General features: G+C 36.1%; 2 protein-coding genes across 17 annotated transcripts in view; one reads left to right on the top strand and one right to left on the bottom strand.

Annotated features, from left to right (window-relative positions):
• FAM13C (family with sequence similarity 13 member C) overlaps positions 1–21,101 on the top strand; it is a 132,078-nt gene extending 110,977 nt beyond the window's left edge. For 8 of the 12 annotated variants that reach the window (XM_068688749.1, XM_068688750.1, XM_068688755.1 and 5 more), the window contains 9 exons: positions 3,427–3,637; positions 4,548–4,686; positions 6,085–6,166; positions 7,907–8,118; positions 14,800–14,883; positions 16,831–16,926; positions 18,114–18,313; positions 19,433–19,534; positions 20,320–21,101. In XM_068688749.1, the coding sequence (XP_068544850.1) occupies positions 3,427–3,637; positions 4,548–4,686; positions 6,085–6,166; positions 7,907–8,118; positions 14,800–14,883; positions 16,831–16,926; positions 18,114–18,313; positions 19,433–19,534; positions 20,320–20,443 (1,250 nt within the window). In that variant the 3' untranslated portion in view covers positions 20,444–21,101. The remainder of the gene's footprint in view (positions 1–3,426; positions 3,638–4,547; positions 4,687–6,084; positions 6,167–7,906; positions 8,119–14,799; positions 14,884–16,830; positions 16,927–18,113; positions 18,314–19,432; positions 19,535–20,319) is intronic. The other 4 variants (XM_068688752.1, XM_068688761.1, XM_068688756.1 and 1 more) reach the window with 3 other exon arrangements.
• An 894-nt stretch (positions 21,102–21,995) lies between these two features.
• The window catches only part of PHYHIPL (phytanoyl-CoA 2-hydroxylase interacting protein like), a 126,040-nt gene continuing 122,030 nt past the window's right edge, over positions 21,996–26,005 (bottom strand). For all 5 annotated transcript variants that reach the window (XM_068688774.1, XM_068688775.1, XM_068688770.1 and 2 more), the window contains exon 5: positions 21,996–23,337. In XM_068688774.1, coding sequence (XP_068544875.1) covers positions 22,803–23,337 — 535 coding nt within the window. In that variant the 3' untranslated portion in view covers positions 21,996–22,802. The remainder of the gene's footprint in view (positions 23,338–26,005) is intronic.

A 26,005-nucleotide genomic window follows, 5' to 3' on the forward strand; every position in this document is an offset into this window, starting at 1 on the left:
GTCTCTTAAATTACTAATGAAATCTCCTGAAAGATGCAGTTTAGGTACAGGTGCCACGTGGGACTTTGTTATTTCGTGTTGAACTTGGACAGAAGTCCAGAGATTTGCACCAGGCTAGAAACAGACTTTCAAGGATGTGCCATATATACTGTGTCCCTAGTTATTAGCCTTTGCTTAGTGAATCAGGCAATAGAAAAAAATTATTTACGTGTACAGATGTGTTATTTTAAATATAAATATGACTGTGTAGTGCATTTCATTTCTGTTGTTTCATGTCCCAGACAACAAAAAATTCAAAAAACATATGTATTTATATGTGTAGTGAATGAAGCCAGAACAGTTTAGTAAAATGACAGGCTATTTCAAGATGCAAGTTTTAAGTGATTAACAGTAACTCTTGCTGAGAAATATCACCAATTTCCAATTTACTTTTGGATATGGAAAAAAAACCTTGAATTAGAGCTGGCAAAATAAGACTATACAGAATTGCAAGGGGGTTATTAAGCAAGGTTTTTTAAAGGGAAAAAAAAAAAAACACATTGTAAGTTAGTCTTGCATTCAGTGCATCTGTGGTATAGTATGGTAGGGACTAAGTTCTTGGGTCCATACCAAAGTGGTATAGTTTCCTTAGTTTGCAAGCTTTAGTGGAGCGATCTGTCAGGAGGACCTGGTGCCAAGGAAGAGGAAGGGCCTTGGCCTTTGGGAAATCTACCTGGCAGGCAGGTTGTCTCCTTTTCATCTTGCTAGCTGGATGAAAGGACCTCCTCAAATGTTGTGCAGCTCTGTTTATTTCATTTTACACTGGGGTTGCTCCAGCCACTACTCATCCTTTGCATTTACCTTGCAGAAGTGTTTAGTTTTGAGGGTGTCCTGTTTTGTAATTTCTGAGACTGGGTTTGGCCTACTAAAATGGCCTGGTTGTAAACGTGCGAAGGGGCAGATGTCTGTGACTGTATGGTTTATCAGTAATACAGACTGCCTCCTGAAAAAGGAGAATTTCTCAGTCCACTGTAAACCAGAGTTCAAATGCTGGAAAATTTTCTCCTGCCCCTATCATATACAGACTGGCTGATTTTTTTAACATCATTTTCCTTTCACAATATGGAGACTGCTACTTAATATGACTATAAAATAGTGTCTTCATTTTATTAAGAGAGCATAAGAAATAAATAGTGAAACTATTCTTAGTCAACATACTTCACAGTGATTATATGTTTATGGAAGTTTGAAGATGGTGAAGTAAATAAAAAAGCCTGTTCCTTCTCATTGACAATATTATTTTTCAGAAGTAAAAATATAAGAATAAATGTGTTTTTTTTAGTCTTAAAGAGTAGGGAAAGATTAGTTGCCAGAAAGCAACACTTTTGTTTGCAGAACAGCTTTTATTCTAGTCTTTATCACTGTATGCTGTCTGTGTAAATAACTTCCTTTGACTGGTACAATATTGTATCCTTGCCTTCTCCCAGATGTCTTTCTGGATCTATCTTGGGAAGGACTTGAATCTCATACTCTGTTTAGAACTCTTGGGAGTTGCTCTCATATCTTGGAGAGGTGAATTTGACCTACAGGGCAGGAAGTACCTAGAGGAAAGATGCTAGGTTAGAATTAATAATCAGCTGCATAGTCTTATTGTGAAAATGCTTAAAATAATTATAATCAATGGTGCTGTTAAAGTAAATGAACTCAGAGGTACAAAAGTCACACATAACTTTTGCATGACTTAAACTAAACTGTGATTATACAAGATACAGTTGGACTTCTGTTGTCGGCAAAGCAAAAATGGTTGGATACTGCCTGATAAAATAATATTTTAGGCCATTCTAATTATTATTTTTGAAATCAATAGTTGGTTTCTATGAAGGGTGCCATTTAGAGCCAGTTTTTCCCCAGTGTCCAGTGCAGCAATAAGGACTTACAACTTTAGAGTCTATTGGGCAGATGTCAGAAAAGATATATTAAAAACAATCGATTAAAATCTTAAAGAAAATACCTGCTCACTATGGGATTGTCTTGTCTTATGCAAAAAGTTGAAAATGCAAAGCAATGGAAGATGAAAGAACTTTTTTAGACCTGCCTGCTCTTCTGGGAGTAAATCCACATAGAGTTGTTTTTCTGTGTACTTTTAAACCTTTATTTAATAAAATGACTCTGTGAGATGTATTAAAGTGCATGCTATATTGCAAACATAATACTGACTAGAAATAGCATGCATGCTGCCTAGAAGTATAAAATAATTTATATGAATTCAAAGGCTGTATGTATATATGGTTTTAAAGGAAAAAAAATGTAGCTGAAGTAAAATGCTTTGTACTATGGAAACTGACGTAGAGGAATCCGAGAAGGAGCACTTTCTTTGCTTTAACATATACTTTTTGGTCTCACGGGGAGAGCTTTTTATGAGAATACGGAGTTTCTCCATAGAAGTATAATCTGTTTTCAAGCAGAATTATCTAATAGAGAAAATATCAACTAGGTTAGATTATCGTCACCCATTTTACCCACTGAGGGGTGAGGAAGAAAATTCAGTGGTCCTCCCTATTAGTATACCCAGGAACAGTCAAGGGAAGATGAACACTTGGTATTCCATGGAGGTAGGCTCTGTAATGTGCCCATCAGTTTCCTTGTTAGCCATGAGTAGAATCAGTGTGATAAGGTTCACCAGTTCCTACTTTCAGACCAGAATAAATTCTTTTGATGTCTAGCTTGACCATTTCTATAAAAAAAACTTACCTTTTGAACACCTGAGGTGAGGTTTCCATTTATAGTCAAAGAAAATATTAACAAAGTATTGTTAGCGTGACTCCTCCAAGTAGCAGTCACTGTACGTTATCTTGAATAACTACTGTGAATGTTATTTTTTGTTATTGCTGTTTCATATCCAGTGTTCTTCAGACCCATATGTATGTTATTGACAAAACTTAATGAAATTCTCCAGGATACCGCAAGCAACACTAGAGATTCTTAGCAGGAACTACTGTATTTCTGTTCTGGTTTTCACTTGATCAAGGGACAAAATGCTAAATTACAAAATTAAGCTCGTTTTGTATATTTATCTTCTGGCTTCAGGAATGTGGCTTTCAAAAGTAAAGAGATTTATAAAATTTTAATTAATGCTTTTTTTCTGGGAAACTCTTCATCTTTATATTATAATCCATAGTTTACAAACACACCTACCTACCTTCTCTTATGGAATTTAAAGATACTGTATGTCAAATCAGTAACTGTCCTTTCTATTTTCTAATCCTCAGTACTATGTTCAACCTGCATGTGGTACTTTGTTCAACTATTTGCTATGTTTACTTTGACTACTTAGTCTTTTAATATTTCTGTATGTATAGATTTGTATTTATCCGAGTAGCTAAATATCTTGTGAATGACCTTCCATCCATATTGTTTTATGTTTTTGTTTGTTTGTTTGTTTTCTAGAGCCTTTACCAGCCCAGAGAGACTGGCAGAATGACATGGACAGCAGCCCACAAGAACATCACTCCCTAGGGACCAGTCGACTCCTGTATCACATTACTGATGGAGACAATCCTCTTTTGTCACCACGCTGCTCTATCTTTAGCCAAAGCCAGAGATTTAATCTAGACACAGAGTCTGCCCCTTCTCCACCAAGTGCTCAACCTTTCATGACGTAAGAAAATATATATTAATTCTTACATATTTTAAGTAATTTTTGTACAATGCGTGATCTCTGACTCTTCAAGTTTCTCAGTTACTTCTATGTCATAAATAAGAAACTTTCATATTATAGTGTATTTCAACATGGTTAATTTGCAATACTGGAAATGGGATCTAGCATTTTCAGTAATAACACAGTACAGCATTGTTTGAAGTCTTTGTTAATTAAAGTTAGCAATGACAGTTTTAAAGGTTATTTAGTAGTTTCATAAATGAACTTAAGGTAGAGGGAATTATCAAGGTACTAAATAATAAAAAATTCATCTGTAATAAAACTATAGCTTGTGTCATTCACTAGGTATGAGGGAAGTCATGAATATATGAACAGTACATGTGAGAAACCAGGGTGTGAGTTTCAGTCAGGAACCACACTTTCATAAAAGCTTATGTACATTACTCAGTCAACTGTGTATAAATAATAATCAGATCTATTGACTTGTGATTGTAAAAAAATCAGAAACTAAATTGCTTTCAAAATGCTTATTCCCAGTAATAAACTCCCTGGGTTTACTTCTACAAATCATCTTATTGTCCTTGAAAGATTTGTGAAGTAAGATGCTGCTGTTAAATGGAAATACTGGATCAGTTTGTGACCTACTAAATTAAACTTGAAAAATATTCAAAAATCCCACAATTAATTAAGAGAGAAAGAAATATAGTAAACCTATTACTATATCCTAAGGGTAACCTCAAACAAAAGCAATTATTTTATGCTGACTATGCTGACTTCATAAAACTAAACCTGTGAAAGAATCTACCTGCAAATTCCAAAGTGCTAAGAAAGTGTTAAGTATGCCTGAAAAAAGGCACAGTCCGTTTTAGCCAGTTCTTTTATCAAGCTGCTATGTGTTCGGCTTTCTCAGACCAAGAAGTTCTTCTAGATGTAACTGTGAAGAGTGCAAAGAACCACAAACAATAGCACAACTTACCAAGCATCTTCAGAGTCTGAAGAGAAAAATCAGAAAGTATGAAGAAAAGTTTGAGCAAGAAAAAAAATACCTGGTAAGATAATCATTGAAAAGATAAAGGGAAATACTGCAAAAGGCAGGCAGGAATCCCAGTGTATTTAAAATTATGCAAAACAAATTATGAAATTGGAAAATAATTAATGAGGGAATGTATTTCATCATCTTTCAGTATATTCAGTAGTGCATAGACTAATTTGCATTTCCTTTGGATTATCTTTGTTAGAAAATATGCATCTTCTAGCTGTGTGAGAAGTGCATATCAGTTAAACATAGCTGATAGACTTGTAAACCAAAACGGTTCAAAAGATGAAAAGCTATTTGTTTACTTTGTGGATGAAGTTATTTGCTTGGAAAATTTTGTTCTGCCATGCAGATTCCTTCTTTCAGGCAGATTCCTGTAAACCTCTAAAGTGTAATGTCCAATAGAAGCTGATGTAAGAAATAAGAGAAATAGGAATTGTGGGGTGTTACTGACAGGAGATGTTTGAGGCTCTATGCAGTGTATTGAAGATCATTGGTCATCATCAGGCTAGTTCTGTGTAATGTGAATTGTGTCGTATAAACATATAAAATATCCACAACACTAAGATGTGTACAGTACGAAACAGGAAAATTTGTGATATGTTATAACCATGTTAAAGTGAAAATGGAGCAAATTGTATTATTACCTTGTGATCTCATTAATGCCTTCAAACCTAAACATACATCTGTGAATTGTACTGCCCTGTGGTCATCATATACTCCTAGGAGTAAAATTTCACATTTAAATAGTCATCACAATGTGAAAAAAGTTATTTCAGAGGCTTTATTTTGCAAAATTTCTTTGCTCTTTAAAATATCTGAGTTTTGAAATTGCAGTGTAAATTGATTTTAATCTGGAAGCATTCTAAATGCAAAGAAAAAAATGATATACAAACCTTTTATTGTTGTTTGCTTTTGAAATCACTCTGTTGCATGTTTATTTTTTGTTTGTTTGTTTTCCACTTAATTAGTTAAGCAGTTCAGTTGAAATGTTTAAAGTGTTGTTTCCCAAAAGAATCCCAGTTGTAAAGCAGTTTAGGCTTATCCCTGCAAGGTGTTTCAGTTAACATCCTGCACATCACCTAGGAACCTGACCAGCATTAGGTATTTGACCAGTCCTTTTGAAGTCACTGAGGCTACTTATCCAATTAGTCAATGTTTTTTTTTTTTAGAATCAGAGCCAAAATACTCAGACCCTTGTAGTGCTGTGCCACAATGAGGAGAGATAAGCCATGATAAACTCATGCCATGACCAAGCCAAACAGTCTATGCAACACTATGATATGGTGGAGCTGGGACTATGGATATTTTAGCAGAGTATGTGGATAGGTTTAATGTGTTTGTGCCTGTTTTTTTTCTGATTGTGTAATCCTTAGTTCCCTTTTTTTCTTCCTTTTTATGTTACATTCAGCCTTCACATGGTGACAAAACTTCAAATCCTGAAGTTCTAAAATGGATGAATGATTTGGCCAAAGGTCGCAAGCAGCTCAAAGGTACATAATAGCATCTCATTTCACTTTCTTGCTGAAGCATTTGGAAGCAGCATGAATGCACCTGGAATGTTTTAAAGTTAGTTTTCTATTCTTAATGCTCGGCTTATTTTTCACTAGTGCATGACAATAAGTCTCTTAATAACAACAAAGGTATGACATGACTTGCCTTGATTCCCGGTGGCAGGGGTTAACATTAGGTCAGTCAATCCTCATAACAAGGGTAAAAAGGGGAAGGGGGAAAAGACGTCATCTGTCCCTCATAAATGTCAACATTCATGTAAAAGGCAATGTTATTGAGAATATTTTCTGTGTATGCTGTTGCAAAGTCAGTAAAATAAATGTAAAATACTGAATGACAGAGGCGAATGATTCCTTGTACAGGAAGAGCAAAAAGTTTCTTTAGAACTGAGGTTACATAGCTCTAAAGCTTTTATTTATTTGATCATAAAAACAGATCTTTCTCTGCTATTTGATTTGGTCCTGGGGGTCAAATTTTGCCCTTGACTGTCTGCACACAGCTCCATTAATGTCTTTGGGAATGTAATATGTTGCCCTCAGAGAAAATATAGCCAGGATTGATTGATTTTTTTTTTAAAGGCTATTTATAAATTATCTATGTTTGTTTGTTTTTCCATTATAAATGAATTCTCACTACTAATTAAATCCTAGTATTATTTTTCATATGTGTTTTGGAGATAGTTGAGAATGTAGATGTAGACGTTGTTGTTTTGGTTAATAAATAATTAAAAACTAATCTTTTAGTTAATTTCTGCTGGGAAGTTCTCCTAAGGCTGCATAGTCATTAGATATTTTTTTTTTCTTGAACCTTGTGTTATAAATTCAGGAAGGGCAAATGAGAGGATGTGGCCAAACAGCATATTTTACTTTCTGAAAGTTCTCTCTCTGACTCAGCCATCCTGTGAACACCCTTGATTGTATTATCTTGAATAATGACACTGATTTTAAGTGAAGCAGATCTGTAACATCCACGAGACAGGTACAATTGAAATGGAAAACCACTCAAGTTCTCATAAGTCTTTTCTCAAGACCGTAAGGCTCATCCATTCTTCCTACCTCTTTGAGTTTAATAAAAATTAATACTTTTCCCTGCAAGCTTGGCCTGTGTCCTTAGACTGTCACGGCTCAAACAAACAAACAAAAACATTACTGCATAGATTTCAGTAAATTTAACAGGTGTGGGGCGAGCAATTTTCTGCCTTGTCCAAGGTCCTGCAGCAGCCAGGTATGAGCTAGGAAGAAAGCCTGCTTTTATGGGAGCTACTTGGGGGAGTGAGATATCTCTGCTTCCACATCCTTACCCCCTGAAGAAAACAAGCCTTCTATAATTACTTTGAAGCTCTGTCCTTTTGAGTCTTTTTCCTATCCTTATTCCAACCAAAATTCTGTGCTGACTCCTACCCTGACTGCACTCATTAACCCAGTGCCTTTTCAGTCCTCGTTCATGGTAATTTACACCTTTTATATCAAGGATGGGTTTGGAGAGGCAACTATGTGCTTTCTTAGGTGTCGTTGACCTAGATACATCTCATCCTTCACTGGATTTTGCTTTAACCAGATAAAAGGTGTTCCATGCTGAAGCAAAGCAGAATTACTTTCCTACACAGCTGTGGTGTAATAATTATATGCAAAAAGTTGGGATGCTTTTTTCTTATGGTGTTATGGGAAACTTCTTTGCAAATATTTCTCACCTATTTACTTGCCAAATAATTTGCCTTTCAGAGCTGAAACTCCGAATGTCAGAAGAACAAAACCGTACCTCCAGAGCACCCCAAAGAAATGATCATTGTGAAAGTACTGGGACCTCTAAGGAGACTGGGACACGGGAGGCCACAAGCATGGAACCAGCTCCATCAGTAGAAGAAACCATGGATGGTGTACTGAGACGACTAAAGGAGAAAAGACAACACTTCAACGTTCCAGAGACTATTAAGGTATTTAGCAAATCTGACTCTTTCTTTCATAGCTTTATCATCTGAAGCAGATACTAGCTGCTGTGTAGCTGTATTAGCCTACTGTATGACAACATGACTGTGTTGCTTACAGCCTAAGATAACGGCTGTGTTACTCATGGGAAATGGAGATACCTGCTGCTAGCTAGCAAATTCTCACTGTTACGGGAAAAAGCATTTGAAAAGTTATTCCCCTCTCTGTTGAATCAATACTGGTAATGTATTGAGGCACAGCAGCTGCTGCTCCTGCTTCTCCTGCAGAGGATCTCCCGAAGCAGGAAGTTACGGGCACTAATTTATCTTGATGGATATGGGTTTCTGCCTTCCAAGTGGGAACATGTCAGGCTCTCTGATGAGGGCTGAAAATGGCAAATGCTTTGAAAAGGGAATGGGAGCTGGGAAGTGGCTTTAAGAGCATTTGAGCAAGCATTTTCAAAATGTGTATCCTGGTGGGTGTGCATCCTGTGCCCTCTGTCACTGCAGTGCATTTTCTCTCTAATGAGATGGGAGTTTTAGTACAGTTTTCTGAAGTGATTTTTCTGTGAAGCGTTGCACAGAAAATCAGTTGCAGAAGGTTTTTTTGAATAGTGCTAAGCACTTTTTACACAGAAATGCAGGTAAAGAACCATTTGCCACATGTTGTAGTAACCTGCGTAGTTGAGGTTTTAGGCATGTGAGGTTCGTTTTCTGATGCATCAAAGATGGTGACTGCAAATGTGATCCTGTTTTGAGTCCATGGACACTGCGTGTCTAAAAATGTTCCTTAAGTGTCAACTCTGTGTTCCCCCAAGGCTTGCCTGAGGCAGTGACTTTGCTTTTAAAAGAATAGCTCTGTGCTATTTCTCCTGAGGAGCCTTAGCAGGAATAGGGGACCAAGACTTCTCCAGTAAACTAGTTTTAGAAGTTGCATTCAAACCCAAATCAGACTGCTCGTTGGCTCAAGTACAACTTTGTTCTTATTCCTGATTGCCCATGGACACCTAGAGGACTCATTATGGACAGACTGGGAGGCTTTTTTCTGGTTGCCATATATAGGCTGAAACAGTTAGTTCCTGCTTGTATAAAAAAGTGCATTTTTCTCAGTCTTCCATTGCGGGATTCAAATGCACCTAAGGGTTCAAATGCTCCCAAGCATCTTCTAATGGCAGGCAGGGTGGCTTCAGCTTTGGTTTCTACATGGGACCCAAAGGTGCCTCCATAGTAGACAAATAAACCAGCAGGTCTGTTTGGTGGATCTCTTCCAAATATTTCTGAAGCAGAGGAATTAGGAACAAGGTCCCCTTGTACCTGAGAAAAGCTGAACTGTCTGTGCAGTCGATAGCATTAAGATCACATGGATAACACAACCATACAGGCTGCTCTGCCCTTCTGATCTGGTACTTCACTTGTGTTGATATTGCCCCTGCTCTTCCACATTCTTAATTGTTCTCCTGAGTTTAAGATACAATTTCATATTCCATGAGATGTGCTGGGCATCTAATTACTTTTTTTTCAAACTAGTACCTAGTTTAAAATTCTGCTGTACCTCCTTACTACTGGGGCATTTTAGGATCTGTGTAAATCTGTTGTTCTGCAATACATATTTTTAATTAAGAGTAGTTTAGTTTAGTTTAGTTTAGTTTTACTATTTTTTATCAACAAATGATGTTGCTATGCCTAGTGCTGTATATCTAAGCATGACAACAAATTCTGTTCCCAAAGGTTCTTGAAATCCAAACATTGACAGTAACATCTAGACTGTGGCTGCTGAAAGAAAAAGGGGGGAGGGGTTGAGAGAGATGAAGAGGAGTGAAGAAGAACAAAATGCCTAACTATGTTGGAACATTCTAACACTAAGAAATGATTTTGGTTCAATTTCAATAGCGGAAGGTACACAGCAGAGCTAATTTTAAATTTATTTTGTTTTGATTTTATTCTTGGTTCTTAACACCCAGTTACTGTATTAAAAATTAGAACCTTGCAAAACTATGCCATGCTCTGTAACTGAAATGTTGAGTTCTGCATACATGACAGACTTTTTAATTCTTTCTTTTTATAAACTGCATTTTTTGAAAACCTGTAATGGAAAAAGTGTTGTAAGAAAACAAAAGACAACATACAATTCTGTATATAGTTCTAGAGCTCCAACAGTACAGACTCAATGAAAATATTTTTAGTTGTTAAAAATTTTGTTCTATGGATGACTCCAAAACAGATGTCAATGAGGAAATACTTTCTAGAAAACCTCTTTTACAAGGAAGAGAGTAAGTTGGCTTTGGGTCTTAGACCCACTCAGTCATTGATTAACTGGACTTCTCTTTATTTTCCAATTGAGAACATCCTAATACAGTGCAATGGCAGTGCTGTCTTCAAAGTTTCTCACAAAGAATTTTGTAATGTACATGAATTTTTTGCAATAATTAATATTTTCATTTTTTTTTTTAAGGTTCATTTGCACATTTTAATTTATTTTCTTCCAGCATTCCTGTAGAGCAAATTTGTGTAGAAAAAATTATCCATTTGATAGTAAAGGTGTTTGATAATAGTTATATAGAATCACTATGGAACAGAGTCTTGAAAAGGAGTAATATTAAGTTGAATTGATTTATTTCAAGATAATGTATTTCAGTAGGTCCTTATGTTTCACATTAATGTGATTGATTTTTATTTATGAGTGATCTGGGACTTTGGGGGGAGAAAGAGCTTCACAGCAGTGGTGATGCAAAATGAATCAAGGATGTCAGCTGGTTACAGAAAAGATCAAAGGCTTCATTTAAGCTGCATGCAGCTGTGCTGTTACTGTAGATAATCTTTATGTGAAACATTTTATTTTTTATATAATTTTAGATCCTATACCAGAATGTGAACTGGATTAATAGCAATCTAAATAGTAGCTTTTTAGCTTTTTTTTTCCTTTGGGGGGGAAGGGTTGTTTTTATTTTCAAGATTTAGTAATGTGGGGCAATTATACTGTTTCTATACAGTGTGCCTAGATCTCCCCTGAAGTTCTACTATGGAAAGCGTCTAAGGCCCTGCTAAAATAGAAATGGGATAGTGTGTCTTTAAGAAAGATGCAGAGTATAATTTAATGCGACTTGTGAAACTGGGCTTGGTAAATATTTCACTGACTGGAATTGACAATGGGTTTCATAGATTACAGAATTTTCATTTTTAGGCCAAAGATGTGAAATCACTTTGAGGGACATTTTATTCATCAGATATTCAACAGTCATCCTAACAAAAACCAAAAACAAAAGTCAAAAATGTGAGGAAGGTGGGACACACAGAAGAGATATAAGATCCCGAATGATCCAGTATGTCTAAAAATGACAAATCACAAAATTTGAATATGAAATAGCAGAATGTGGTTCTCAGAACAAAACATCCCCTACACTCTCCTTCCCCAAAAGCCCGAGTAAAGTTATTCAATTAGAAGACTTAGGGAAAATAGAGATTGACCTGTGAACGATTCTGTAACCCAAAAAGGGGCAATGACTTGTACTATCACTAGCTCCTGGTATGTCTATGGGAGCTGGTGGTTTATTTATATATTTTCTTAGATTGTTTACATTTATGTATCTGTCCTCTCATTATAGACCCATTTCAGTTAATATTTTCATGGGCTATAAAGCAGGTTTTGTTTAAATTAGCATTGAATTTCATGTTGCTGTGTACAGCCTACAGTCCTAAGATGTTCCAGACAATTCTGGAGTTTGTGATTCCAGTTGCCATCTCTGATTTTGTTCAAGCCTAGCTGAATACAAACTTGTCTTGAGATTGCTAATGAAATGATCTAATGGAATAAGCCCAAATGCTAAACACTCTTGAGATTGTTTCTCATGTGTAAAATCAATTTTAATGATCAGTCTCTGTTTCCTCGTAAGCATTCAGCTGCTTCAGGCTTAATAGTTTTTAAAAGAATTAATCTTGTATTAATTGCAGAACTAGCAATAAATAAAATAGGTAGCAGTTTTATAATACTCCTAAATTCTAGTTAGCAGCTCTTCCCTTAATGTGAATGGCAGATAATTTTGGAGTGAGTCACTCATGCAGATCTTTAAGAACAAATGTGATTAGAGGTTCTGCACTGTTTTTGCGTTCAGGCAACAAACAGAAAAGGTCATGTTCCTGATGAGATGAATTGCAAGGCTCTCTGGTATTTGAAAAGCATTGCTTCTTCAGGGTTTCATATATATTTGGAAAGAAGAGGCTAATGATTATAAATACTTCTCCAGTTTGTCAATAAATAAAACCTAGTCATTGACTTCCTGCAGAAAGGTATCCTTGTGCCCCCACTCCTTTCTTCTGCTCATTACTTCACTGTGGTGGATGAGCTCTGCTCCAAACCTTTGAGCACTTGGCCCTAACTTGTAGAGAGATCTGTTGTGATCTGGCACAGACTGTAGGGGCTCTAAGGGTTCCAGTAAATGGGGTTACATCAGGCTGGTGGCAGTCACTAGTGCGGTTCTACAGGGCTCCATTTTAGGGCCCTGTATCAGGTAAAGGTTTTCCACTGAGAGGGTGGTCAGGCACTGGAACAGGCTCCCTGGGGCAGTGATCATGGCACCGAGCCTGCCAGAGTTCAAGAAGCGTTTGGACAATGCTGTCAGACATAGGGTTTGGGTGGTCCTGTGTGGAGGCAGGAGTTGGACTTGATGGTCCTTCTGGTTCCCTTCTAACTCAGGATATTCTGTGATTCTATGAAAATTACATCAGCTTCATATGCTCCTTGCTGTTTCAACCCAGGTGCAAATGTGCACCAGTCAGGAACAGATTTTCTTGGGAGGAGGAGGAAACTGAGAGAAGAAGAGAAATAGCAGCTAAATATTGTGTTCTTTGCACCAGACACCTATATTACTGTATCACCACCACTAATAAATCACATTGCCAAAAAACATCATTCCTTTTTCTGCTACCAGTGCTTTATATTGTGATTTTGAACAAAAATAAACTGCATCACTTGTGATTCTTTACTTTAGAAGGAATCCCATACTTGTGGGATCGGTAGTTGTTAGGCATTCAGTCCAAGAGAGCAAAACTTGTGAGACTGGGGATGAAGCCCAGAGCTGCTCCCAGTGTTGGTACAGTGCTGCACTTTCTGCAGCTTCTCTATAGCAGTTCTACAGATGCATGTTATCCAGATGAATTTCCTGCTGGCTGATCGAGCTATTGTTCCCTTTCATTTTAAAGATGGCACCTTTTTCTAGTATGTTCAGCTTTGGAGGGTTTTAACCATGGTATCACAATGTTTGGTTACTTAAAGATTTTGTTGTGAATCTATCATTCCACTCAGTAAATGTGTTGTGTTTGCGTAGCTAAAACTTCTGTTCTTCATCCCTTACCAGCCAAGGCAAATCTACTTCTCCTCAATGAATAATTAAAAAGTTGAGCAATGTCTTCTTTGCATTTTTGCAAGTTTTAAAGTATTGTGTCTAGAATGATTTTGTTCTAATTTGTTGCAACTAAATCATATTTAATATATAATAGAGAATTGTATGATTTACAAACTGATCTTGCAAAGAGAAGCAAGTAACACACTGTTCTCGTTAACAGCTTTCTCCCTAGAAAAGAAGTACTTTAATTTTTCATTTACTACAATCATTTATAAACATAACCTAAGCATCAGAAAAAGTTCTAGGAAAGTACTGAAGTACTGATATCCATGGGTCCTCAGTGTCAGTCCATTCCACTCACATGCTGCAGTCTTTTTTGTGAGCCCCGCTTTCCAAAACCCAACCCACAAAATACAACCCATATACATTCAATTTGGTTGTGATAGTCAAGTAAAAAACTCTGCTTTTTTAGACTTTCTGTCAACCAGTATTCCCAGATATATATATATATGCATATTATATTATTATAATATATATTATTATTATATAAAATATATATTTATTATTATATATTATATTATTATACATTAATATTATATATTAACTATATATTAATATTATATATATATATATATGTATATATATATATATACACACACAATATTATATATATATATATATATATATATATATATATATATTCAGATACAGGCTCTGGTCCAGCAACTCATGAAGATCATTGCCTTATTGAATAAGACCATAGTTTATACACTTTGAAGTTCTCCAGATAAGGATGCAATGTTTTTTCATTAGCCTAGTATCATTTCCTAATTTTAAGTTTGTTTAACTGCTTTTATAGAATAGTCATTTTGAAAAAAAAAAAAAAATCAAGGAAATAAACTATTAGATCACCATAGAATGACAGTTAGCAGGAAGATTCCAACCTTCCAGTACATTTTCATTTTTGCATCTTTCTACAGGAGAAAGAGTACAAGTTCTGGCCACAAAGACTCCACTTTGGTGAGACAAAGTAAACAGTATATTTCTCACAGGTGAACGCCTAACCTAAAAACTACTCTATTTGTTAGAAGTATCTCTATAGATTTCTTCAGCTCTGTATTAGGCCTTGAGTGGGTAACATGTATTCGCAATCCATTTAAAACGTCAGCCATGTAAATTTGGGCTCTGTTCTTACCAAGTCAGTGCCAAGTCCCTGTTGATCTGAGGGTGGACAGAAACAGAATTCAGTGTTAATGTTTATTTGGGGAACACAGGTTACTGAGCAAATACCTACCTGTACCCTTGTCATGAAGTCCTGACTCATAATTTCATACATAACTTTTTTAAATAGGATATGACAAAAAAGCAAATGGCTTTGGAAAAAATCAGTCTTCAGAAATGCCTACTATATTTTGAGAGTATTCATGGACGGCCTGTAAGTATACCATGGAAAGATAGGTAAATTAAAACCTACTTAATTTCACTACCAAGTATTTTTGGACTCATGTATTAAATATATTTAGATTATTTTTCCATGATTAACATAATATTAGTTATTTCAAACTGATTTTCAGATATAAATTACTGCTTTATGAATTTGGTTTATATTAAAAATAAAAAATAGAAAGGCAAGTTACGAGTGGTCCTGCATCTCTCCTCATGACTAGAAGTTGCAGATTTTGATAATAAAAATGGAGAATTATATATCCACATCAGACTTGGCTCATACACACTGCAGCTGTGCTACAGCATACAAAAGATTAGAATATTTAGCAGCTGAGAAAGGTTTGCAGGGCAACATCAGAGATTAAAAAAATAAATAAATAGCCTGTCATCTGTTTTCCTTTTTTTCACAGCAGCACTTAAAAATATTAATTAAATCATTTCAAGAACTCTGTATTAAAGGGTTTTCAATGCTGAATGTAGGTACAAAACAAATAATTTCCAACATCGGTGAGATAATGATTTGAAAATGTGTCTATGCAAATTCCTGGAATTCCTATTTGATGCGTAGGAATGTCTGTATTCTTATGTCCGTTTCTGCCTTGTAATTGTTATGGTAGAGGAAATGTGGAGTGGCACCAGCAAGTGTCCAAAAATATGCCAGCTCTCAAAATTACTGTGATCTGAATCTGATCTCTGTAATTAGAACAAAATTATTTTATCTTGGATAAAATAATTTTTAATAATTAATAAGCCTCTTTAGGCTTTGAATGAGAGCCGAGGGATGGAGAGAATATGTAGGAAGGGTCTGAAGAGATGACTTTTCCTAAGGAGAACAAGAAAGAAATGAGTTATTAGTGCTATATAAAAACGACTGAGACTTGAAAATCCAAAGATAGAGAAGAAAATAATAGGGCATGCTCTTTAGCATGGAGTACAGAGAGGGTTTTTCTTCCCAAGGTAGAGGCAGCTCTAACCATCTGAGAAAGAAGATGCTAATTGCGTAAGGGAAGAGATGATCAGTGATGCTAAGCAGCCATGCAGCGATCTTGGATCTGCCAAATAGCTCTGACTTAAGGTCACAGAAAGCTCAGAGACAGGCAAGAATATAAAGCAGGGAAATGGAAGTTAGGAAAGATTTTTACATCTTTTGTTGTTCCCCAAAATAAGCAATCCGTAGACTGAACGTTTAGAGTTGCATACTTAAATAATCGTGTATTTTAGAGGAGCAAATTTTAATATTCGTCTCGATATTAATGCATTTTCCTGTGGGAAAGGGTTGGAGATTCTGTGTGCATCCTGGTCACCAAGAACAGCTGGAGAGTGAGGCCAGCAAGGTCCAGGCTCAGTGTCGAGCACAGGCTCTGTGCCCAGTTCAGAGCCGGCAGGGCCCAGGAAAGAGCATCTTGGGAAGCTCATGTTTGGTTTTAAGACACGCAGGGATGACAGCTTACAGAGACAGTGTGTGTCCAGGCAGAGGCATTCTGGTGAGGTTAGCCAACAGAACAGGTGCATCTCTGCTATCAGAGAGTTGTCCCAGGGAAGCAGAAAGAGGATTTTTCACAATGCATGAACACTGACTACTGAATACTCAAGACTTAGTACTTGAAATGTTTGACCTAGCAGGCCATGACATACCTTGCCATTTAACAAGTACCATTCCATGTCATTATCAAAAGGCTAAATTGAATGGAATATGCTTGGCTGGGATTACAAGAAAACTAACAGAAACTTAAATCTGAGTTGTAGGTTAAGCTAAGTTTCTTTTTCAAAATCGTTTTTGTGCTGTATACTACAGTTCCCATGGAATACCTGTGGAAGCAATATACACATCAGTATTTCTTTCTAATTATTTTCTTAGATTTACAGGAACAAATGAGGAATGTATTTATTTATTTTTTGTTTTGGAGAAGTATATTTTATTATGATTTCTCCTTAGGTAACTAAACAAGAAAAGAGTCTTATGAAGCCTCTTTACGACAGATATAGAATTATCAAGAAGCTCCTTGCAACTCCATCTTTGATCACAACAATTGTAAGTTTGAAAGAATTCATAGCCATTGTGAAGACAGTGTGCTGAATGCAGTGTTTAATTTGTACCTGTATGCCAATTTAGCAGCAACATTAACTAGTGCTATTTAAAGAATCTGCTTATTAGTTAAAACAGTGTTTATATTTCAGCTAGATCAAATGCTCTGTAAAATTCATCTTCCAACCATACCGGAGGTTGTAATATAAGGCAGCAGTTCTGGAGGCAATTGTTTCAAATCACTGGGCAAGAGATCAAAGGCTGTCAGTTTTCTACTACAGCTGATGTATGCAATATAAAATGAAACCTATCATTTTCCATAAAGCACTATACTGTCACTGTAACTATCTGCTATTTTTTTTTTTTAAATCTTTTATTTAACAAGTAGCACATAAACATAACTTGTAATACTTTGATTAATAATATATAAATGTAATTTAACAGTAATGGTCTCACTGTGAGTAGAGGTGGTGGAGTTTCAAATTTGGTTGGGTTGATTTTAAAAATTATGAACTATTGTCCTGTTAGAGGTCAGTGAAGCTTTAGATTGCTTTGAAAATCTTGGTCTAAATCCTTAAACAAGTGCACACTTCATTTCAAAATTCAACTGAAGGTAACTGAAGGTGTTACTTAGTTTTTAGGAGCTTTGCTCCACAATTTCACATTTAAAACCTCATTTCAAAAACCCACATTTTCTTACGAGGCTGAAGGAAGGTGGGGAAGACAGCAATATCAATCTATTTTAGTAGTTAACATTTGTAGCTATAAAACCAAATGTAGAATGTCTACCTCCAATGCATGTTATAGACATAATTTTTGGGCTTAATAAAAGTGTTAGATGGTATTTAAGAGCAGTACAAGTTCTAGCAAGACTGCAGTGTTTGCATAAATACAGAATGCTCTTTAAATCATTTCTACTTGTAAAGGCTCATGAGTAAAAATAAAATCGATGGCTGGAGGTACTCGGAAACAAGGACAGCTTCTGTCCTGTTTAGCCATAGTGAACAATAACCAGTAGCTCAGCAAGCCCCATGAGAGTTCTCATGAACTCTCAGGTAGAACTGGGTAGAGCTTTCAATATCTGTGATCTTTCAGTGAATACATCCAGGAAATTAACATCTAATTATTTGTGTTGTCATCCTATTAGTTGTTATATTGTAATGTAAATGACTAACTTGATAATATTTTACAAGCAGGAAGAAGAAGACTCAGATGAAGACCATTCTCAAAGCAGCCATGAGCTATCATCTGGTCCGATATCTTGCCTTCCTGTTAATGAGCATCTGTGTTACTCTCAGGAGGACAGCGAGCCTGCGTATGTTTCACCACTGGATGAAAAGAAAGTTTTCAGACAAACAGCCCTGTCTATGTCCAACTTACATGAGGCAACAATGTGAGTTCTCTTTTTGTCATGGATGTTTTAAAATATTTTGTAAAGAATTTGCAAATGAAGCATGATCTATACTTGCTAGATAGGAGAAATACACATTATATGTCCATGAGAGGCTACTCTATGTGTGTAAAATCTTATTCCTTGCAATGAGGGTATTTATTGGTGTCTGGATACACAGAAAAATTAACAACGCTCTCCTGCTCTCCATTAAAAACAAAACAAAAACCTCCTCCAGACTTGTATTTAAAAATTCCAGGTTGCATGAGGCAACACGTCTCAAGATGCACATGGGCTGTTATTACTTAGCTTTGAATATGCTTTCCATGACCAGGTATGTTCTCATAACATATGGGCTATTATCTTTTTCTCAGGTTTTGGTTGGTATCACTTGGATGCATACATTATAGATTGACTAGGTTCTACCAAAAATGAGAGTAAATTAAAGTTTTTTTTTTTCTTGTCTAACACAACTGTGTATGCAGCAGTGTGCTCACAAGTCATGTGAAGATATTTCTGTGTGTTGTGTTCTTAGTAAAAAGATATAGTAGGGGATATAGCAAAACAAACAGAATTATTTCGCTGCTTGAAAAAAACACAAACTTATTCTCCAAATAATACCAGCTGAAACATATCCTAAAAGAGAAAAAAAAATATTCTGGGTACCACTAGAAGTATTACTGAATCACAGTAATATTTGGTAACAGTTGCTTTTCAGATTTGGGCTTTGCTATTGACTTTGTTTTTTGAGAGAGAGAATGTAAGGAGTTTGCTGTAAGCCACTGAGCCCTGTCGAGTCCCTTAACTCCACATAAGACTGAGCCCACTAACAAGCCTCAGTCCTGAAAAGCTTTTGCCATGTTGTCCACAGAGCTCTGCCTTCATTTTACTAGAAGGGTGATACTAACAGTAGTAAATGGGAAGGAAAACAACTGTTTAATCATGTGATTGATTGTACAAGTAGTGATAGCTGTACTTGGAGGGATATGTTAGATTGCTTGGGGGCACTGAGATGAGCACCTGCCATGGCCAACAGCAGGAGCCTGACTATTGTCCAAAACCCTGGCTTTTACAGGGATTCCTGGTGCATGGGGTTTTCATAGTCTTACCTCTGTTTTACAGGCCTGTTCTACTTGAACATCTCCGAGAAACAAGAGCAGATAAAAAAAGGCTTCGCAAGGCTCTGAGAGAGTTTGAAGAACAATTCTACAAGCAGACAGGAAGGTAAATAAACCAACTTGACAAATTCCTTCTCCTTTTCCCCTCTGGGCACCTCTGCAGACATGTTTGTTTCTACTAGAGCAGGTACTCTTAGGTGCGCAAGCCAAAGAAAGAGCAGTCTGGAACTGGGAGGTGATGGGTCTCTGTGGAGATGGCCAACTCCCTGTTAAGTTGAGGATGTGGGCATCCCTGATGGCCTTCTGGCTCTGGGGAGCTCCCCAGAATATGCCTGTACTAGACATAAACTGTGCGGCATGTCAGCACAGGATCTTCCTGAGGTGTAGAAAGTCTGCTAAACAGGCTTCCTGAAGATGTCAATCTCTAGGGACTTCACTGGGAAGTTTGGCTATCTCTAAAAGGCTAGATATAAAAAAGTAACTACTGTTTCTTTCACCCATAAATATTACTTTCCACTTTTTGGTTGTCCTCCTTCCATTATTTAACAAACCTTTGCTGAGAAGGTAGTATTCTGGTTACAGTTTTCAAAGCAATGCCTAATAACTTCCCTGTGTATTTGAGAATGAAGCAGTTACACTTACTTGCATAGCTGAGTAGAAAGAAAATTACCTGATGTAGGAAAAGTTAATATTTAAAATCCATTTCATTTCTATGTGAGGTTGTTCTTGTGTTTTTTTTTTGGTCATGTCAAAATAACTTTACTTACCTACTGCTAGGAAAAAAAAAATATATGTATGACCCAAACCTCATTAGTTGCTGCAGAATTCATTTTAAAGACTGTTTCTCTGTTTAGTCATAGAAGTGATTGTACTTTTATTTGCTTTTAATAGGAGTCCTCTAAAAGAAGATCGTGTACCAATGGCAGAGGAATACTCTGAATACAAGCACACAAAAGCCAAAATCAGGCTTTTAGAGGTTCTCATCAGTAAGCATGATGTTTCCAAAACAATTTGAAATTAATGCAATGATGTGGTGTTATTCTCTAGCAAAACATACAAGAAACAGAACAACAAAAAAAAGAGGCAGTTGTCTTACAGGTCTTGGTCTGCTGCACAATTATTTGACACACTGAGATTTTTTGATGCACTTTACCAATTATACAAGCTGGGATGAGCGAGGACAGCAATATACGAGAATATTAAGTGTGGGTGAGTGAACTATAGTATATATTTTTTTTCCTTTTGAAAAGCCTTGAAGTGCACTGTGAAAATGTTAGAAATTAAAAGGACATTGAAGCATGGTTGAGACTCAGTTTGACCTGTTCTTAGGTTTAAAAAGTGTGAAGAAATGCTCTCCAGGTTTCTAGTATATCTTAGTATTTGGTAATGTACCACACATTTCTTAGCAGGATTTACATGCACTGTAATTAACTATTGCTGTTGGCTCTCAAGATAAGAGTTGCCATTCAGTTCCAGTAGCTTCAAAGAAAGGTGCGTACACAAAACTAGTGCCAGGATTTGGTCTATAATTCTGAGAGTAGAGCAAAGTGATGCTGCCTATGCAAAAAAGAAAAAAAAAAAAAAAAAAAGAGCGAGAGAGAGAGAAAGAAGGAATTATGGCTGCCAAATGGAGACAGTGGAGATAGTGTGTTTTTTTTTTGTTTCTTTTGTTTTTTTTTTTTTTTTTTAGAAATAAGAGCAAGCATTTGGCAAAATAAACAAGTAGTCTACTGGGAAGAGATAAAACAAAGGTACTGGATGCTGTCCTTTTCACTATGGTTTACAGGACCTGGCTTGTGGTACATAAAATTCAGTAAATAGGTCAACTACATGCTAATTTTCATTTCTGTATTGAACTTTTGCACTTTATTTTGCCTGATGCTAATTTGCTTTTCTAATTACCAAAGCTTGTTTAGAAGCATGCACTTTGTAAAAATGTCAAAGTATTTCCTGTGTTATAAATTACCATATATATATATATATATAAAAGACAAGACTAGATTATTGCATTATGCTAAGATATTTTGGATAGATTAAAGTACATGGTATATAAGTGAGTGTCACAGTTATCTGATGAGGAACGCTAGACTTCTCATTTACTATAAATAAGATTATAAAAAAGATATTTTTCCATTGGAATTATGCATCTTTCTTAACTTTCAGAGTACCACACTTTGTAATATTAAGGATTTTTTTTTCACTATTTGTGATAAACCATTTGTGTTAAAAGTGAACTGTTAACAGGAGGCTTATCAACATTTTTGTACTGCAAATGAAAACCAGGGATTTGTGGAAATACCTATCCCAGACATAAAGGAAGGAAGAATGAAAACAGAAAAAGGGACTTCAGTAAGTTGAATCATGTTTAGTGTTCTGCTTTAACTGTCATTTTGTATTGACCACATAGTATAAGCAACCTGTTTTCTATCTTGGTAAGAAAAAAATCATTTTATAAAGCCTATTATGTACCAACCACGTTTGTACTTCTATTGTATGTAATGGCTCAGCATGATTTTGAAGATGTACGTACCTGTTTTCAAGTAGCTTGGAGGAAAAAGTATGACAACTAAAAATTATTTTTTTTATTTCTTAGAGGTTTGTTGTTTCAGTGTACTGATTTAATAATTTGTAACTTTTATGAATCAGAATGGTCTCCTTCGTAAATCTGTTTTAATTAAAGTCATCTAGAGCAACAGGAACAGATACAGAGCTATTTGAAGTTTACAAACTACATCTTTGATAAGGGAAAATGATTTCATGACATGTATACAATTGATATTAAAATGTGATCTATATATTCTATATGATTGTATAATATTTTATACAACAGTACAAATAAAATATTTTTCTATTATATTTATTATGTCAAGACACAGTTTCTGCTTTCAGTTAGCTAATATAAATAACATAAATAACACTGTCAAACAACACGTTGGAAGTGCTGACATTTCTAGGATTTGAAATTTAAATCATGCTGCAGTTACAACCTTTCATGCTGTTTGGAGTTATCCCAGTATTTGTTCAGTAGTTAAAATGAATGCATATTTAAACACCATTTATAAGCCGTTATTTTTGTTTTGCTAAAGCAGTTTATATAGGATTTTGTTACATTTGGCAAGAAACAGAAAACATTTTTTGCAGCATCTAGGTATAAATGGTTGCCGGAAAAAAAAATCCAGGACTTCTAATCATTTAAAGCATTGGGTGAACAGAAGGGAAGGAGGGAGAGAAGAAATACTAAAAACGCTATTGGAGATTTTGAAGACCCATGTTTGCTTTTGGTGACAGCGGCATGTGCATGCTTCTGACAAAAAATGTCTGACTATGGAAATGGGCAACAGAGGTTTGAAGGCTCCTAAGTAACGAGGGGATTTTTAACGTCCAACACTGATATTGCAGGTCTTGCAGCTGGGATCTTTCTTTGCATTTGCAGTAGACAAGCTCATTAGTTGGTGACCAGTAATTTCTGCAACTGTGCCGAGGGAGAGATCCACAGGATCAGTGTAAATTACTTCCAGAATAACATCCTGGGCATGATGGTAAACCATTACACCATCTTCTTCATCACAGGTCAGAAATTTATTATCTTTTATATTTAGTTGAGGAAGGCGCTGCTTACAGAATTCATCTCCTGGTGATCCAACAGGGGCAATAACGAGAATGACATAGTGGTAGGCTGTGTACATGCAGTAGAAGTCTCCAAAGTACAAGTTAGTATTTGGGTTGAAGAGTTTTTCAGCTGCAATCTCAAACCTGTATCTTCCATATGGTGAATCCTGTGGTGGTTTCCCAGTGTTAAACTCGGTGTTGCAGCTAAAGAAGATGCCTTCCAACTTCCCGCTGATTGGAGAGCCATGGCTGCCACTGTTATCCTTAACAGAAGGCTGCAGAGCATTCCCATGGTGCTCTCTACAAATGAATAACTGCTATTGTTTATTGTGTAACACATTAAGAGAGTGGTAAGTTAGGACTTCATGCTGTTCAGTAACAGTACAGAAGAGACAAAGGAAAACCATTAAACTGAGACCTGTGGTAAGTGTCATGATTTTCAGACAAAGAAACTCAAGTGAAGCTAGACTCAGAAAGGGGTAGTGTAACTCCTGCTCAAGGGAAAAAAAATGCATTTCCAGTCTACCTTCTCTGTCAGCTGTGAGCTGCATCAGTATTCTATGAAAGAAGGCAAACAATAGCACAAACAAAAAAGTCCCCAAAGTACCAATAGCCTCCATTAGCTGATCTGTTCAGCTTTCCACTAAAATTCTAACAATAAACATATTTTAATTTAATCACGTGTTGAAAATTGCAAGTGAATCTCAATATGCTGAACCTATTGTTAGTTAATGCATATTTTTAGCATAGGCAGTATGTAGTTCATGTAGGAAAGGTGCCAAAGTTATTTCTGAATTATGTTTCTCAGAGACATTATAGGAAGGAACATACTGTCTGATATCTGCTATTCTGTTTTTATTTTATGTTTTATACATTTTTATTCTTTTACATGTATATTTTGTATTTATATTTATATCTTGTATTTATATATATATTTATATATTTTATTTATATTTTACTTTTTTTTTTTTTCCCCAAAATGATAATTTCAGGACTAATTTTTCTACAGGTGACTTCAGTCAAAGCAGAGCTGGGCACAGTATTAATTAGGTAATTTGGTTAGGTTCCACTTTGGTTGGTATCCAGCTCCTGCAGTTACTAGTCCTAAGGTACAAAAATGTACATGACTGTTTTTATTTTTTGCAAGCTGAGCTCAATTTGGTTACACTGAAAAGAAACATTCAATGTTACAAGTGAATTTTTAAACCTCTAAATCCTAAATTGCACTCAGCAGAATTAGGCTGCTAAACTTATGAGGACAATCTTAAATGCCCCACTTAGTCCTCTGTAGCACCTGAGATTTTATGTACAGCAAAGACATTCCCCAGAACTTCTGACCCATGCTTCTTTGTATGTGCTGTAGCAACAGCTTTGGCTATCTCTGCACCTGCAACCATTTAATGCCAGAAACTGAAACATTCCCTCTTTTAAGTCCTGTAAAAAAAAACAAAAAACAAAACAACCTTACCTTTAAAGACCTTTACCCTTAAAGATTGCATTTATACACATTGACAGATTAAGAAGGCATTGGGGTTGTAGAGTCTTACATCTATCTCCCTTCTCTCTTTTACTAAGCAAGTGAGAACAAGTTTTTAATCTCTCTCTTTTAAATTTGCGACAGCTCCAGGAAAAATGGTGCTGTCTGAGAAAAGATTTTACCTGGTTAAACTGGAGGTAGCAGTCAAAGCAAACACATTCAGTGTACAACTAACAAGGTAAGAAAGCTCTAATCAACAACACAGTAACATCTCCAATTCTGGGTATTCCCTTCCCTCCACCCTTATTTCTAGTCTTCTCAGAAGAAAATCTCTATTTATGCTTAAGTTAAAGTTCAGAGGTTTTCTGGCTATTCAAATAGTCATTGTCTCAAGCCCCATTACACAAAACATTGGGCTTTTCAGGGGAGGGGAGGAGGAGAGTGAGATACAATTGGTATATTATGACTGAAGTGAATGCTAAGGAAAAAAAATCAGCTTGAGTAACCACTCTCTCTGCAACCTGAGAAAACAGGCTTGCAGCTTTATTTCTGTGGCAAGATACTGACATCCAGTGGCCAATTATGCTAATTATAGGTCACTCTTCCCCAGGGAGCTGAGTTGCTCTATTTATTTCACTTCCAGACAAGGGAAGCAGCAGTGACGTGTGCCACGTTCAAACTCACATTTCAAATTCCTTCATTTAGGGGTAGTTGCTCATTGGCTATTGGTACTACTAGAGCCACCCCATAGGCTTTTTCAGACTTGTTTACTAGTTATGACACCACAAAGGCCACTGGAAGAAATGGTACAACAAAGGAATTTTTCCTAAAAGGAAGCCTGTGATTAGGGTTTTTAATACACCATTCAGAAGCGTGCCTTGCAGGACTAACCCTTGCAATCACATTAGTACATTTTTTTATCAGAAAAGACCACTGTTAGACAGTTAACAGGTATCCTAGCTTTACAGTGACCTCGCAAAATTCATCCTTTTGGCTCTTTAACTCACTAACAGAAAGACAACAAATTTAGTCTTCATTTGTATCAACCCAAGAAAGACCGTAAGAAGAGGGAGGGAAAAGATACAGTGCAATCAATTAAAGAGTCACATTTGGCAGAAAAAGGCCAAAACCACAGTTACAAATGTACCCTCAGTAGCAATTTTTAAAGCTCTGTGAACACAAAAGCGGACACATTATGATTACACAACTGAAAACAAAGCTGTAAGAGAATCAGAAACAGCACAGGAATTTCCCTTCTGTGGTATCTAGTCCTAGTCCAAGATGGCAGTAGATTTACTAGGTCCTCAGAGAACTTAAAATGCAATTAATTTGCTACCTCCATTGAATATGCAGCTCTATCAATGTGCAACAACGTAATTCTCCCAAAGCACAAAGAAAGGAGGAAACCCCATGCTCTGCAATACATAAGACAATCCTAGAATCCTGTATATACTCATGACTACAAAGAGGAACATTTCCAAGGGTGGTAGA

The sequence above is a fragment of the Anas acuta genome, chromosome 7, assembly GCF_963932015.1.
Source record: "Anas acuta chromosome 7, bAnaAcu1.1, whole genome shotgun sequence".
Classification (NCBI taxonomy): Eukaryota; Metazoa; Chordata; class Aves; order Anseriformes; family Anatidae; genus Anas; species Anas acuta.